Source organism: Trichosurus vulpecula, chromosome 2 (genome assembly GCF_011100635.1).
Source record: "Trichosurus vulpecula isolate mTriVul1 chromosome 2, mTriVul1.pri, whole genome shotgun sequence".
NCBI classification, from domain to species: domain Eukaryota; kingdom Metazoa; phylum Chordata; class Mammalia; order Diprotodontia; family Phalangeridae; genus Trichosurus; species Trichosurus vulpecula.
In genome coordinates, this window is record NC_050574.1 from 264,219,232 (window position 1) to 264,233,399 (window position 14,168).

The 14,168-nt window shown below is 34.8% G+C and overlaps 1 protein-coding gene across 1 annotated transcript; it reads left to right on the top strand.

Moving 5' to 3' along the window:
• Nucleotides 1-735: 735 nt before the first annotated feature.
• Nucleotides 736-1,677, top strand: LOC118839663 (putative olfactory receptor 10D4). The gene has a single exon (XM_036747168.1). It carries the CDS (start codon nucleotides 736-738, stop codon nucleotides 1,675-1,677), a length of 942 nt encoding a protein of 313 aa, XP_036603063.1.
• Nucleotides 1,678-14,168: the final 12,491 nt, after the last annotated feature.

The following is a 14,168-nucleotide window of genomic DNA, read 5'->3' on the forward strand; positions in this document are numbered from 1 at the left end:
TGCTCATAGAACACAGCATTGTATTTGATGTAGGCACACTGTGGTGGGTAGTCCCATGCCAGTGTCTCTCATATCATGCAATCATTCCAAAATTTTTAGAGAGACCTTTAGAAGGCCTTCGAGTCACTTCTTCTGACTACCATGTGAGTACTTGCCTTGTGTGAGGTCTCTATAAAATATTCTTTTAGGTAAACATACATTTGGCCTTGAACATTGAACATTGAACAACATGGCCAGCTCATTGGAGTTGTGCTCTCTGCATAGATTTTTAATAGTTGGCAGCTTAGTTCAAGAAAGGACCTCTGTGTCTGGTGCCTTATTCTACCAGGTAATCTTCAGAATCTTCCTAAGACAATTGAAATGTAAGCGATTCAGTTTCCTGGAATACTGGTGCTGATATACTGTCTAGGCTTCACAGGTGTACAACAATGAGGTCAGCACAAAGGCTCTGTAGACCTTCAGTTTGGTAGTCAATCTAATACCTCTTCTCTTTCACACCTCCTCTCACCTACCTTCATTCTGTCTCATTCACTATGTATATTTATGGCAGAGAAATCTTGGATCCTTTGCACTTAACACTCAGAAATTGTGGGACCCTAACAGCAGCTATTTGTAACTTCTGGGGCAATTTGAAGGATTTCTTTCTCTTGGCTTCAAAAACAGTGTATTTTTAAAAGAAAATATTAAATTAAATTATACATTTCCTTTCACAGATAGCTAAAAGCTGACTTTTCCATGGAAATGAAGAACTACACAGTTGTGACTGAGTTCATCCTGCTGGGAATCCCTGAGACAGTGGGGCTGGAGACAGTGCTCTTTGTTCTTTTCTTGTCTTTGTACCTATGCACACTGTCAGGGAATGTGCTCATCCTCATGGCCATTGTCTCTTCCTCTCGTCTTCATACCCCTATGTATTTCTTCCTGGGAAACCTATCTGTATTTGACATTTGTTACTCCTCAGTTACCTCGCCAAAAATGTTGTTCTATCTCTCTGGACAGACATCCGCCATCTCTTTCCAGGGATGTGCAGCCCAATTGTTCTTCTATCATTTCCTGGGCTCCACTGAGTGTTTCCTATACACCGTAATGGCATATGATCGTTTTGTTGCAATCTGTCACCCTCTACGTTACACAGTTATCATGAATCATAGGGCATGCTCTATCCTAGCAACAAGCACCTGGATGGGTGGTTGTGTTCATGCCACTATCCTGACCTCCCTTACTTTCCAGTTACCTTATTGTGAACCCAACCAAGTAGGCTACTATTTCTGTGACATTCCTGCTGTTTTACCTCTGGCCTGTGCAGACACATCTTTAGCCCAGAGGGTTAGTTTCACTAATGTTGGTCTTTTGTCTCTCATATGTTTCTTCCTCATCCTCATTTCCTATACTCGCATTGGCATCTCCATATCCAGAATACGCTCCACTGAAGGTAGACGGAGAGCCTTTTCCACCTGCAGTGCACACCTCACAGCAATCCTTTGTGCCTATGGGCCCATCATCATCATCTATCTACAACCTACTCCCAGTCCCTTGCTTGGTTCAGCGGTTCAGATATTAAATAATCTTGTGACCCCCATGTTGAACCCCTTGATCTATAGTTTAAGGAATAAGGATGTGAAATTTGCCCTCAACAAAGTGTTATATAAAAAGGGGCTCATTATTGAGCATGAATAAGCCTCTGAGTATTGATGGCCAAAGCTTGATTCCTCCTTTGTGATCCTAATTCTTAAGAACATCTTTTAAACTTTTTTAAGAAAGTACAAACCAATGTAAATTATTTTATCTTTTGAGCTAGCTGATTCTTACCAAATATGTTTATGTGTGCATGCATTTCCCCATGTTTTATAATGAAATTGTCCACATAATTACATATTTTTAATAATGAGAATTTTCTTTTTATTATAAACTTAATAAACATCAGCAAGCACTAACATTTCAACATATAAATACAAAAAAGAAAAATGCATATGGAACTACAAACTTACATCGTGTACACATCTTCAAAACTTATCAGTCTCATACTCTAGTAACAAAACTGCCACACTTACATCCATGTCTGAATCCCTCTGAAATTCCTTTTGCTCTCTTTGGTATATTTGTAAATGATCCATTGATGCATATTTTTCTTTCTTTTGTTTTTTTTTAAATCTCTATCACTTCCCACCATCTCCACCTGCTCCCAAAAAGAAACTCTACTTTCAAGTAGGTATAGTCAAGCCAAGAAATCAATAAATTGGCTATGTCTGAAATTATGTCTCTCATTCTGTACTTCTGGTCTAAATCTTCTCTACAAAGAGGTGGGAAACACATTTCATCTTCAGTCTTTTGAATTCCTGATTGGCAATTGCATTGATCAGAATTCTGAAATCTTTTAATATAGTTTCCTTTACATTATTGTGATGATTGTGTAAACTGTTTTCCTGTCTTATTTCACTCTGCATCTGTAATTGTTACGCAACAAATGTACTGGTTGGTTGATTTTGCTTTATAAACAAACTGCTTCTTAGTTCTTTTATCCTGTCAGAGAACATGTAAAAAGTAGACAGACCCACTCACCTACCCCTAGTCCTTCAGTCAGAGGTGTGTCTTTTCTATTTTATAAGGACAAGAAAAAAAAAGGTAAGAAGAAAATGTAAAAGGCCAGAGCTTTGATGGAGTACTGAAATTGCTTTCTGTTTCTTTCCTCTCTTCTCAGTCCATGAAAAAGGAGAATTGGGTCTTCCAGTGGAAACTGGATAACACCACTGTGCCCAAGCATGCCAATTAGAAGTATCAATAAAAGCTATGGTATCAGCTGATGAAAATGCCTAACATTTGACTGATGGAGTAGAATCCCTATGGTGAGACAATAAATCAATAAGAGAGTTGCTACATTATTAATCTTTTAAGCAATGAGACCCATTTGTGCAAATCATAGCCAAATAGCAACCAGAGAAGATATACATAGGAGGATATATATTGGACAAATTCAGAGTGAAAAAGCTTTCCTGATGGAAGCAAGGCAGCCAACCAATAGAGAGAGTTCCAGATGCAATGTAAGGGGACATTCCCTGAAATGGTAAAGAGATTGCATTTGAAAATCAAACAAAATAATTTATGCGATATTTGAACATTGAATGCCTTAGAAGATAAGTCCTTGCAGGGTAGAAGAGTTAAACATCTTGTCAAATATTAAAAAAAATAAAATTAAAATGATAGTTTGATTATTCCTTATATCTTTTACATACATTAAGCAATCTAACCACTCTCTGATGCTAGAAAGTTATTTTTAATTATTTGTTCACAAAATGCCATGGTCTTAGCGCAAACTTAAAACCTCCATCAAGTATAACTATTCTTTTGTTTTCTCTTTGGTTTTTTTGTATCATTTAGTGCATAGGTGTCAAACATGTGGCCTGGAAGCAGCATATGCAGCCACACTCCAAGTATGGCCTGAACCAGATTAAAATGTAATTGGAAATATTTTTAAAATAAATAAAAATATGATAAAATATACATAATGTTAATGTGTTTTTTCTAAGTCAGTATGCTCCCTTCCACAGAGATCCTTATACTTATTTTAGTGACTCCCATTCTATTTAACTATGTTATCACCAAGCTAATGTATACCCAATTTGAAAAACTCTCACCTGGGTTAGAGGATGGCTAGAGGTATGTCTCTCATATCTTGGAGGGGTGGAAAAAGTGAGAGAGGAAAATGAAAAATAAACAAAGCTGTGATGGAGTGTTGAAATTGCTTCCTGTTTCTTTCCCTTCTCACCCAGTGCAGAAGAGTAAGAGTTGCTTCCATCAGTGGACACTAGAAAACAACTTCAAGCCTACCATGGCAATTAGATAGTATCAGTAAGAGCAAGCGACAAACTGAAGAAGGCAGTCACAAAAAGGGGACAATTTTTATGTCCTTTTGTAATGTCATAGGCATCTAGGATAATTTGGGGAGTAGAGAAGCATCCTTACCATCTTGCCTACGTGGCTAATTTTTATGACAAATCAAACGAGTGTAATATAAAACGTGTTCATAAAACAGGAAGGAGGACACTGTCACTAGTTTGTGAAGTGTGTGGAGGAGATACTCTAAGGTGTAAGAAGACCTGAAAGCAGGAGAGCACTAGGTTGTGGGAGACTTTGAATGCCATACAAAGGGTTTTATATTTGATGTTGGAATTGAGAGAAATGCTTATTAATAACCAATGATTTGGGGAGATGCAGAGGTCCTCCCTTTTTCTAAAGTCCTATTTAAAAAGTTCAGTCTCTTGAAGGACATTATTGATAAAGAGATTGAACTAAGTTTCTTAACAGTACTGTTCAGACCCCACCCAAGCTGGGAAGCCATTGGGCTCTACTCAGGTTTGGGTGGGGAAAAATTCTTTGAATAGATTGCCCAGGGCTGGGGTAAGTAAATGAAATAATCAAAGTTCACTTGAATAGGATCAGCATCTCATGGTAATATTCATTCTGTCATTAATGATTAACCAGAGTTGATTGCCACCCACCCTTGGGATGACTCCCCTTCCAGTGGGGTCATAAGATCATGAGTCTTTTCATTATTTTACGGAAATCTTTCCATGTTTTTCTAAGATGTTTGGGCTCATTATTTCTTAGAGCACATTACTATTCCATCACAATCATATACCACAACTTGTTTAACCATTCCACAATTGATGGGTATCCCCACAGTTTCCCATTCTTCGCCACCACAAAGTGAATTTATATAAACATTTTAAAACATATAGATCTTTTTTCCTTTTTTCCCTAATTATATTTGGGGATAGACTTAGTAGTGGTATTGTTGGATCAAAGGATACAAGCAGTTTAATAACTCTTTGGGCATAATTCCGGATTGTTCTCCAAAATGGTCCAATCAGTATACTGTTCCAACAACTGTGAATTAGGGTCCCAATTTTTCCACATCCTTTCCAACATTTGTCACTTTCCTCTTCAATCATTTTAGGCAATCTGATAGGTGTAAAATTTTATCTCAAAATTATTTTAATTTGCATTTCTCTAATCAGTGATGATTTAGAACATTTTTCATGACTATAAATTGTTTTGATTTCTTCATTGAAAAACTACCTGCCCATATCTATGGACCATTTATCAATTGGGGAATGGGTCATATTGTTATAGATTTGACAAAGTTCTTTATATATTTCACATATGAGACCTTTATCTGAAAAACTGTCTATAAAATGTTTCTCTATTTTCTATTTTTCTTCTGGTTTTGACTACTTTTGTTTGTACAAAACTTTTTTATTTTAATGTAATCAAGATCATCAACTTTACACTTAAATTTTTGCTTTATTTCTTGTTTATTCATAAATTATTCACCTATACATAAGTCTGATAAGTAATATGTTCCATGTTCTTCAAATTATCTTGTAATATTTCTCTTTATATCTGGATCATATACCATTTTGACCTTATCTTGGTAAATGATATGACACAGGGGTGGGGAACCTGTGGCCTTCTAGGTCCTTGGGTGTGGCCTTTTGATTGAGTCCAAATTTTACAGAACAAATCCTTTTATTAAGAAGACTTGTTCTGTGAAGTTTTGATTCGGTCAAGAGGTCACATTTGAGGATCTAGAGGGCCACATGTATCCTTGAAGTCACAGGTTCCCTACCCCTAGTGTAACATATTTGTCTATACATAATTTCTGCCATATTGCTTTTCAGTTTTCCAAACAATTTTTACCAATAATGATTTCTTATCCCAAAATTTCAAGTCTTTACACTTGTCAAATACAAGGTTACTATATTTTGTGTTGCTGTAAATTGTATGTCTATTGTGTTCCATTGATCTATTTTTCTATTTCTTAGCCAGTACCAGAAAGTTTTGATAATTACTGCCTTATAATATACTTTAAAATCTAGTTCTGCTAAATCTGCTTCCTTTACATTTTTTTCATTAGTTCCTCTGATATTTTTGACTTTTTGTTCTTCCAAATGTATTATGTGATTATTTTTTCTAATGCAGCAAAAAAAAAAAAGTGGTAATTCAATTGGGACGGCATTAAATAAATAGCTTAGTTTAGGTAAAATTGTCATTTTCATTATGCTGGCCCTGCCTGCCCATGAACAATTCATATTTCTCCAATTATTTAAATCTTATTTGTATAAAAATTATTTTGGGGCAGCTAGGTGGCACAGTGAGTAGAGCACTGGTCCTGGAGTCAGGAGGACCTGAGTTCAAATCTGCCTCAGACACTTGACATACTTACTAGCTGTGTGACCTTGGGCAAGTCACTTAACCCCAATTGCCCTGCCAAAACAAAACAAAACAAAAAGTTGTTTTTTTTAGAATTTTGCTTACCTAGCTTCTGGGTTTGTTTTTGCAGGTGTACTCCTAGGTATTTTATATTGTCTAGAGTTATTTTAAATGGGGTATCACTTACTATTTCTTCTTGAAGGGTTTGTTTGTGATACATAGAATACTGATGATTCATGTGGCTTTACTTTGTATCCTGCTACTTTGATAAAATTTTTAATTGTCTCAACTTTTAGTTGAGTCTTCAAGATTTTCCAAGTATATCATCAAGTCATCTGCAAAATGAAATACTTTTATCACCTCATTCCCTATTCTGATTTCTTCTATTTTTGTTCTTCTCTTATTTTTATTGCTAGGATTTCCAATATTATATTAAATGATATTGGTGACAGTGGGCATCCTTGTTTTATACCTAATCTTAATAGCGAGGCTTCTAGCTTATCCCCATTACAAATAATGCTTGCTAATGGTTTTAGATAAAATTTTTTATCAATATAAGGAAAAATCCATTTATGCCAATATTTCAAATATTTTTAATAGAAATGAGTGTTGTACTTTATCAAAAGTTTTTTCTCCTTCTATTGATATAATCATGATTTTAAACCTTTTAATATTGATATAATAAATTATGTTAATACTTTTATTTATGTTAAATCATCTATACAATCCTAGTATAAATCCCACTTGGTCATAATGTCTCATTTTTTGTAATATATTGGCATAATCTTTTAGCTATTATTTTATTTAGGATTTTTATATTCATATTTATTAATGAAACTGGTTTATAATTTTCTTTCTCCATTTTTACTCTCCCTGGTTTGGGTATCAGTATCATATTTGTTTCATATAAGGAGTTTTGTAGGAGCCCTTCTTTACCTATTATTCTAAATAATTTATTGAATATTGGAATCTTTAAATGTTTGATAAAATTTACTTGTGAATCCATCAAATTCTGGTCCTTTTTTCTTAGGAAATTCATTTATGGCCTGTTTGATTTCTTTTTTCTAAAATAAGTCTATTTAGATATTCTATTTCTTCATCTGATAATCTAGGCAATTTATATTTTTGTAAATATTCTTCAATTTTACTTCAATTTTTAAATATATTGGCATATAACTGGGCAAAATTACTCCTTGTAATTCCTTTAATTTCATCTTCATTAGCGGTATTTTCACCCTTTTCATTTTTAATACTGGTGACTTCGTTTTCTTCTCTATCTTTTTTAAACAAAATTAGTCAATTTTTTACACCCAATTTTATTAAGCTCATCTTTAGCTTTTTCAGGATTTCCAATTAAGTGTTTAATTGGGGATTTTTATTTTGTTCTTTTTCTAATTTTTAAAAATTGTATACCCAATTCATTGATCTCTTCTTTCTCTCTTGATGTATGCATTTACAGATATAAATTCTTTTCTGATCACTGCCTTTGCTGTATCCATAGGTTTTGATATATTGTCTTACTGTTGTGATTCTCTTTAATGAAATTATTGATTATTTCTATGATTTGTTCATCAATCCACCCCTTCTTTAAGATTAGGTTGTTTAACCTCCATTTAGTTTTTCATATATTTTTCTGTGGTTCCTTATTAAATGTAATTTTATTGCATGGTGATGTGAAAAGGATATTTTTAATATTTCTGTTTTTCTGCTCTTAACTCTAAAATTTTTGTGTCCTAATATATAATCAATCTTTCTAAAGGTGCCATAAACTGCTGAGAAAAATGTGTATTCCTTTCTATTTCCATTCAGTTTCTCCAGATATCTATCATATCTAGCTTATCTAAAATTCCATTAACTTTCTTAACTTCTTTCTTATTTATTTTTTGGTTAGATTTATCTAGTTCTGAGTGAGGAAGATTAAAGCCCCCACTATTATAATACTTCTCTCTATCTCCACTTACAATTCATTTCAGTTTTCTTTTTAAGATTTAAATACTATAGTATTTGGTGCATACAGGTTTAGTATCAATATTGCTTCATTGTCAATGGTAACTTTTATCAAACCATAGTTACCTTGTTTATCTCTTTTCATCAAATCTATTTTAGATTTAACTTTGTCTGAGATCATAATTGCTACCACTGCCTTTCTTGAACCAGATGAAGCATAGTAAATACTACTCCAACCCTCTATTTTAGCTCTATGCGTATCTCTCATTCTTAAATGTTTCTTGTTAATACTATATTGTTAGATTCTTATTTTTAATCCATTCAGCAATTCACTTCCCTTTTATGGGTGAGTTCATCCCATTCACAAAGTTATGATGTTTATTTGTGAATTTTCCTCCATCTTATTTTTACTCACTATTGTCCTTTTCAGCCTTTCTTTTTACCCTTTCCCTGTTACCTTATTTTCTTCCCTTGCCTTCCTATTCCTTATTCTATGCAACTCCCCAAGAGTCCCTCCATTATCCTCTCCCCTCAACCTCCAAAATCTGAATCTACACACCTTTCTAACAGTCCCTCCCTTAGCCTGTTCCCCAGTTTTCTTACCTCTCTACAAGTCCAGAAGACTTCTACACTCCTCCAGATGTACATGTTTCTTCTTTTTCATGTGAGAAAAACATCCCTGAAATTTGGTGCCTGGAGGTAAGAAATTTTAACTAAGCTAGATTTTCCCTAAAATACAAAACATCCTCAAAACTTAATTTGTTCAGGGTGAATGTGGTTCAAACTATTTTGTAGTCACTTAATTGAGTACAAGGCAAACACACAAGGATATTTCATAGGCTTGATGAGTCCTACTGATCTGACACATCCCCATTACAAATGGGAAGGCAATGGGAATTGTAGCAATTAATAAATTCTGTCTCCTTGTTGTATATCATTTCAGATTATGCAGCAGATAGAGCTCTGGACCTGAAATCAGGAAGACTCAGGTATTTAAATCTGGCCTTAGACATTTACTAGCTGTGTGGCTCTGGGACAATCACTTAACCTCAGTCTTCCTCAGTTTCCTCATCTGAAAAATGGTGATATCAATAGCACTTGTCTTCCAGGTTTATTGTGAGGATAAAATAAAAGAATATTTATAAAGTGCTTTGCCAACTTATAAGTATATGTAAATGCAACTTACTATTAATATGCCCATGCTACTGTTATACTTCTTTTGCTAGATATTATATGGCCTGTAAATATATCTTTTTAATTCTAATCCTGAGCCTATCCAAATTAGCCTGAATCAGGCCTACCCCAGAACAAGTAGATTATTCTAAAAATCTATGATGAGGTTAAAAAGAGTGTGTTTAGGGGCTTAATACTAACTCTCCCTTTCAACCCAGAGATTTGCTTAGATGATTTGAAGTCTTACTGAGCATAAAAGGCATCAGTGCATAGACCAAAATAATTGATTAAAGGAAAATGTTTGCTTAGATAAGCTATGGTATCCATGGGTGGCAATGGTTATAGATTTTCTCTACCCACCTAAGCTCAGAACCTCCATTGGGATGGATCCATATGCTCCTAGGGAAGAATCAGCTGAGTTTTATCTGGGCCAGTCAACTGAAGTATTAATACCCTGGAGAAAGTAGGTATACTACTAGAAAACTTTCTTTTTCTTTATTTGTTTTTATTTTTTGTTAGCTTTATTGATGTGTTTTATTTATATTTACCAATTATTTCCATCTCATGAGAAGTTACTTGTAAGAAAGTAAAACTGTTAAATTGTGCTCATAATCAGTCAGTGACCTCATCTGAAAGTGCAGGCTATAGTTTGGATCTATAGTACCACCCCATCACCCTATACATATGCAACATACTTCTTTTTAAAAACAATTAATAGAAATTCATTTTCTCTCCCTTCCACCCCCCCCCTGAAGGGAGGGAAGAAAAAACAATCAAATTTCTTATGACAAATATGTATAGTCATGGAAAACAAATTTCCTCAATGACTGTATAAAAAATACATATATACATACATACATATACACACTCTATATATAATGTATATATACATACACACTCTACGTATCTACACACATAAATACATACACATATGTATATAGAGAGAGTGTGTATGTATATATATGGTATAAGGAGGCATAAATACATATAAATGGAGAGAGAATGTGTGTATGTATATATGAGTATGTATATGTATATGTATGTACATGTGCATGTACATGTATATGTATATACGTATGTGTTTTTAAACAGTCATTGGGGAAATTTGTTATATATTTATTATGTATATATGTTATATATTTGTTTTATATATATGCATATATACAGCGAGTGAGTGTGTGTGTGTGTGTGTGTGTGTGTGTGTGTGTGTGTGCGCGTGATTCTGACCCTATGTCTATCACTTCTCTATAATGAAAGGCATGTTTTATAAATTGGTCTCCTGGATTCATGGATGGTCAATGCACTGATCATAGTTCTTACAGCTTTCAAAGTCATTTGTTTGTATAGTGTTGTTTTTGCATTAATTGTTCTACCATTTCTCCTCATTTCATTCTTCATCAGTTTATAAAAGTCCTTATAATTATTCATTTTTATAAAACTTACAGCATAAATTATTGTCCTTCTGGTTTTGTTCATTTCACTCTTTATCAGTTTATTTACAGTTTTCTGTGTTTTTGAAATGATCTCCTTCCTCATTTCTTACAACACAGTAGGACTCCATCGTACCCATGAACCCTAACTTGTTCAGCCATTTTTCAATTGTTGAAAAACCTCTTCATTTGGAATTGTCATCACAAAAAAGAGCTGCTATAATTTTTTTATATATAAATGACATTTTGTTCTTTCTTTGATTTCTTTTTGGTATAGGCCTAGCAGTGGAAACTTTTAAAGAAACATCTTTTGGACTTATGCACCAAAGGCCATGTACCCTGAAGTCATGAAGCAGGAATGCTTGTGAAATTAGAGGCATTTGGCAATAGTAAGATGGTGTGGTAACCAGTGTGTGATAAATTTCTCACTACTACCTTTCAGCATAAAGGGGAGAGACTCTCTGGACATCAATTATAGAATGAGAGATAGAATGTTATGAGTAGAAAAGAAGTTGGGCATTTTTATTTCCTATACTCCTTTGCTTGCTTGGGAGAGCAGAAAAGCTGGCTAGATACCTATATCATAAAACTACCACATTTATGGCCTTAACTATCAATGTGCTTAAGTCTAGGACTCTAGGCAAAGTGATGTTTTATTTTTTTGTTGTTTTATTCCTTTTATTGATTCCATTACTAAGAAGAACATGGCATAGGGTCAAGCTTGTTTGCTTGTGCATTGGAGAACTGATCACATGATAAAAATTCATTGAAATACAGCTGATTAAGGAAGGAGGTAGAGGTTTCCCAGTGAAATGAATTCTTCACTAACTACACCATGAGACTAGAAAAATGAGCTTGGCCACCCAGTGAGAGGGAGGGCTGAATGACAGGAGGATTCCACTCCCCAAAAATCATAGAAAGTCCAGAACTTGCTTTGGTGTTGAGTAGAGAACATAACCACAAAGATGAGCATGGGAGATCAGATCAGAGATGATCAGGGATTTAAAATTTGAATCACAGAGGTCATCCAGTCTCCATCTTACAGATGAGGAAACTGAGACCTGGAGAGGTTAAGTAATTTGTCCAGTGTAACACAGGTAGTATCATAACTATTTAGAAATTTAGAATACAACTTAGGTCCTCTAAACTTAGAAATATTAACATAAAACTTAGTTCCTCTGACTCCAGAGGCAGTTCTTGTTTCCACTTGGAATACCAGAAACTGCAAGGCACCTTTGGTAAAGAAAATATTAGTGGCTTAGTAGCACCACCTGGTGGTTCAATTAAAATCTGGTTTGTCCTTTAAAAAGTATTTCTAATAATTTATGTTTCTTGCTTACTACCTACAACTGAGGTGGGCAGCCAGGTGGATCAATGGATAGAGCACCAGGCTTGAAGTCAGAAATACTCAGCTTTTTTTAAAAAGTTCAAACCTGGGCTCAGTCACTTACTAGCAAGTCACTTTACCCTGTTTGCCTCTATTTCTTCTTTTGTAAAATGAGTTGGAGAAGAAATGGCAAGCCACCCCAGTATCTATGTCAAGAAAGAATTTGGACCCTAGTGAACAACAAAGTTATGCTGAAGCCCAATACTGACAATAATGAAGCCCAAATGTCATTGCATTTCTATTAGAGTCTTCCTAGAATGGCCCACTACACAGGGACTTGACCCTGGGTTTTTGAAAGCCATTAAAAGCAAATCTTGTCAGGTCTCACTAAAATGAAAAGACTTTGAAGATTGATCTGGTGATAAACTGCCTTTTTATTGTTTGAGCATTGTCCTGCCGAAATAGGAAAGGGTTCATCTTGAGGTTTGGTAGCAAAATGATGAATTTTTTTCATCACAGAAACTGTCATAATAACATCTATTAGATATATTGAGACTGTGATCTGTGTTGGTAGAAGAATATATAGATCATAAATGGTAGCAAAGTTACTTTACAATGAAATGTCTTACAAATTTTATTTTATTAGAGTAGCAAAGCTTCTGTGAATATCCAGCATGCATTTATTAAGCACTTACTATATGCAAAATACTAGGGGTGATGGAATATTTAAATAAAGCTGTTCTTACCCGATAGAGCTCACAGGCTACCATGGAGCTATCACACCCTGTTTACACAGGGTGCCCCAAAAGCTTTAGTAAAATTTTCTGTTATAAAAAGCTTAAAACTGCACTAAGATTTTGGGGATAGCCTGAATACAGTAGTATAAGATATCATGAGAAAAGTGCATTTGAGAAGCTCAGAACAAAGTGCTTTGTAAATCTGGGGCAAGGAGAGATCAGAGATCAGGGAAGGCATTATCCCTGAGATGACATTTAAGTTGAGCTTTATGGATGATAAGACTGGACTTGCTTTCTAAGGTTCTAGCTCAAATTGCATATAAATCTATGGATGGGTAGAAACTGAGCAAGCAAAAAGTAGGAGTCAAGACAATCCAGTCATAGAAGACAGTAAAAAGGGTGAAAAAAGGATGGAGTCTACTGGGGAACAGAGAATAGAATAAACAGAGAGTAATATGAAATAGGGGCAGTTAGGTGGCACAGTCGATAGAGCTGTGGGCTTGGAGTCATGAAGACTCATGTTCCTGAGTTCAAAACTGGCCTCAGACACTAACTGTGTGATCCTTAGGAAATCACCCAACCCTGTTTGCCTCAGTCCCTTATCTGTAAAATGAGCTGGAGAAGGAAATGCCAAACCATTACAATATCTTTATCAAGAAAATCCCAAGTGAGGTCAGACATAACTGAAATGATTGAACAGTAGAAACAATATGAAATAAAGGTGGATTGGTAAAGTGGTTCCAGACTGCAGAAGGCTTTGAATACTAGCCAAAGGTGGTTAGACTCGGTAGACGATAAAGAACCAGTGAACATTTTTGAGCAGAGTACTTTGAACAAAGCTATGTATTAGAAAGAACATTGTGACAATGATAAGAAGTGTAGGTTGGAGACAGGAGAGAGGAATCAGAAGAACCTTTTAGAAGGCTAGTCTAGGCAGGTGGTAATGAGGGGCAGTACTAAGATGGGGACAGCAGCAATAAAGGGAAGAGGACAGAGGTAAGATGCTGTGGAGGTGAAATCAATAGGACTCGGTAATTGTTTAGAGATGACAGAAAATGTAGAGAAGAGGCAAAGATAATTTCAAGGTTCAGGATAAGAGTTAGCTTTTATATAGCAATTTAAAGTTTGCAAAGAAGTTTATATACTTTAATGAAGATCATTTGACCTCATTAAAAACCCTTTGAGTTGAATGCTATTGTTATCCCCATTTTACAAACTAGGAAACTGAGGCTGAGAGAAGTTAAGTAACTTGCTCAGGGTCACACAGTTTATAAATGTCTAAAGCAGAATTTGAATGCAGTTCTCCCTAATTCCAAGTCTAGCATACACTCTACTAGGCTACCT

Excerpts from the sequence above, each read along its gene's own strand:
- LOC118839663 (XM_036747168.1), top strand. The coding sequence starts at position 736 with ATGGAAATGAAGAACTACACAGTTGTGACTGAGTTCATCCTGCTGGGA.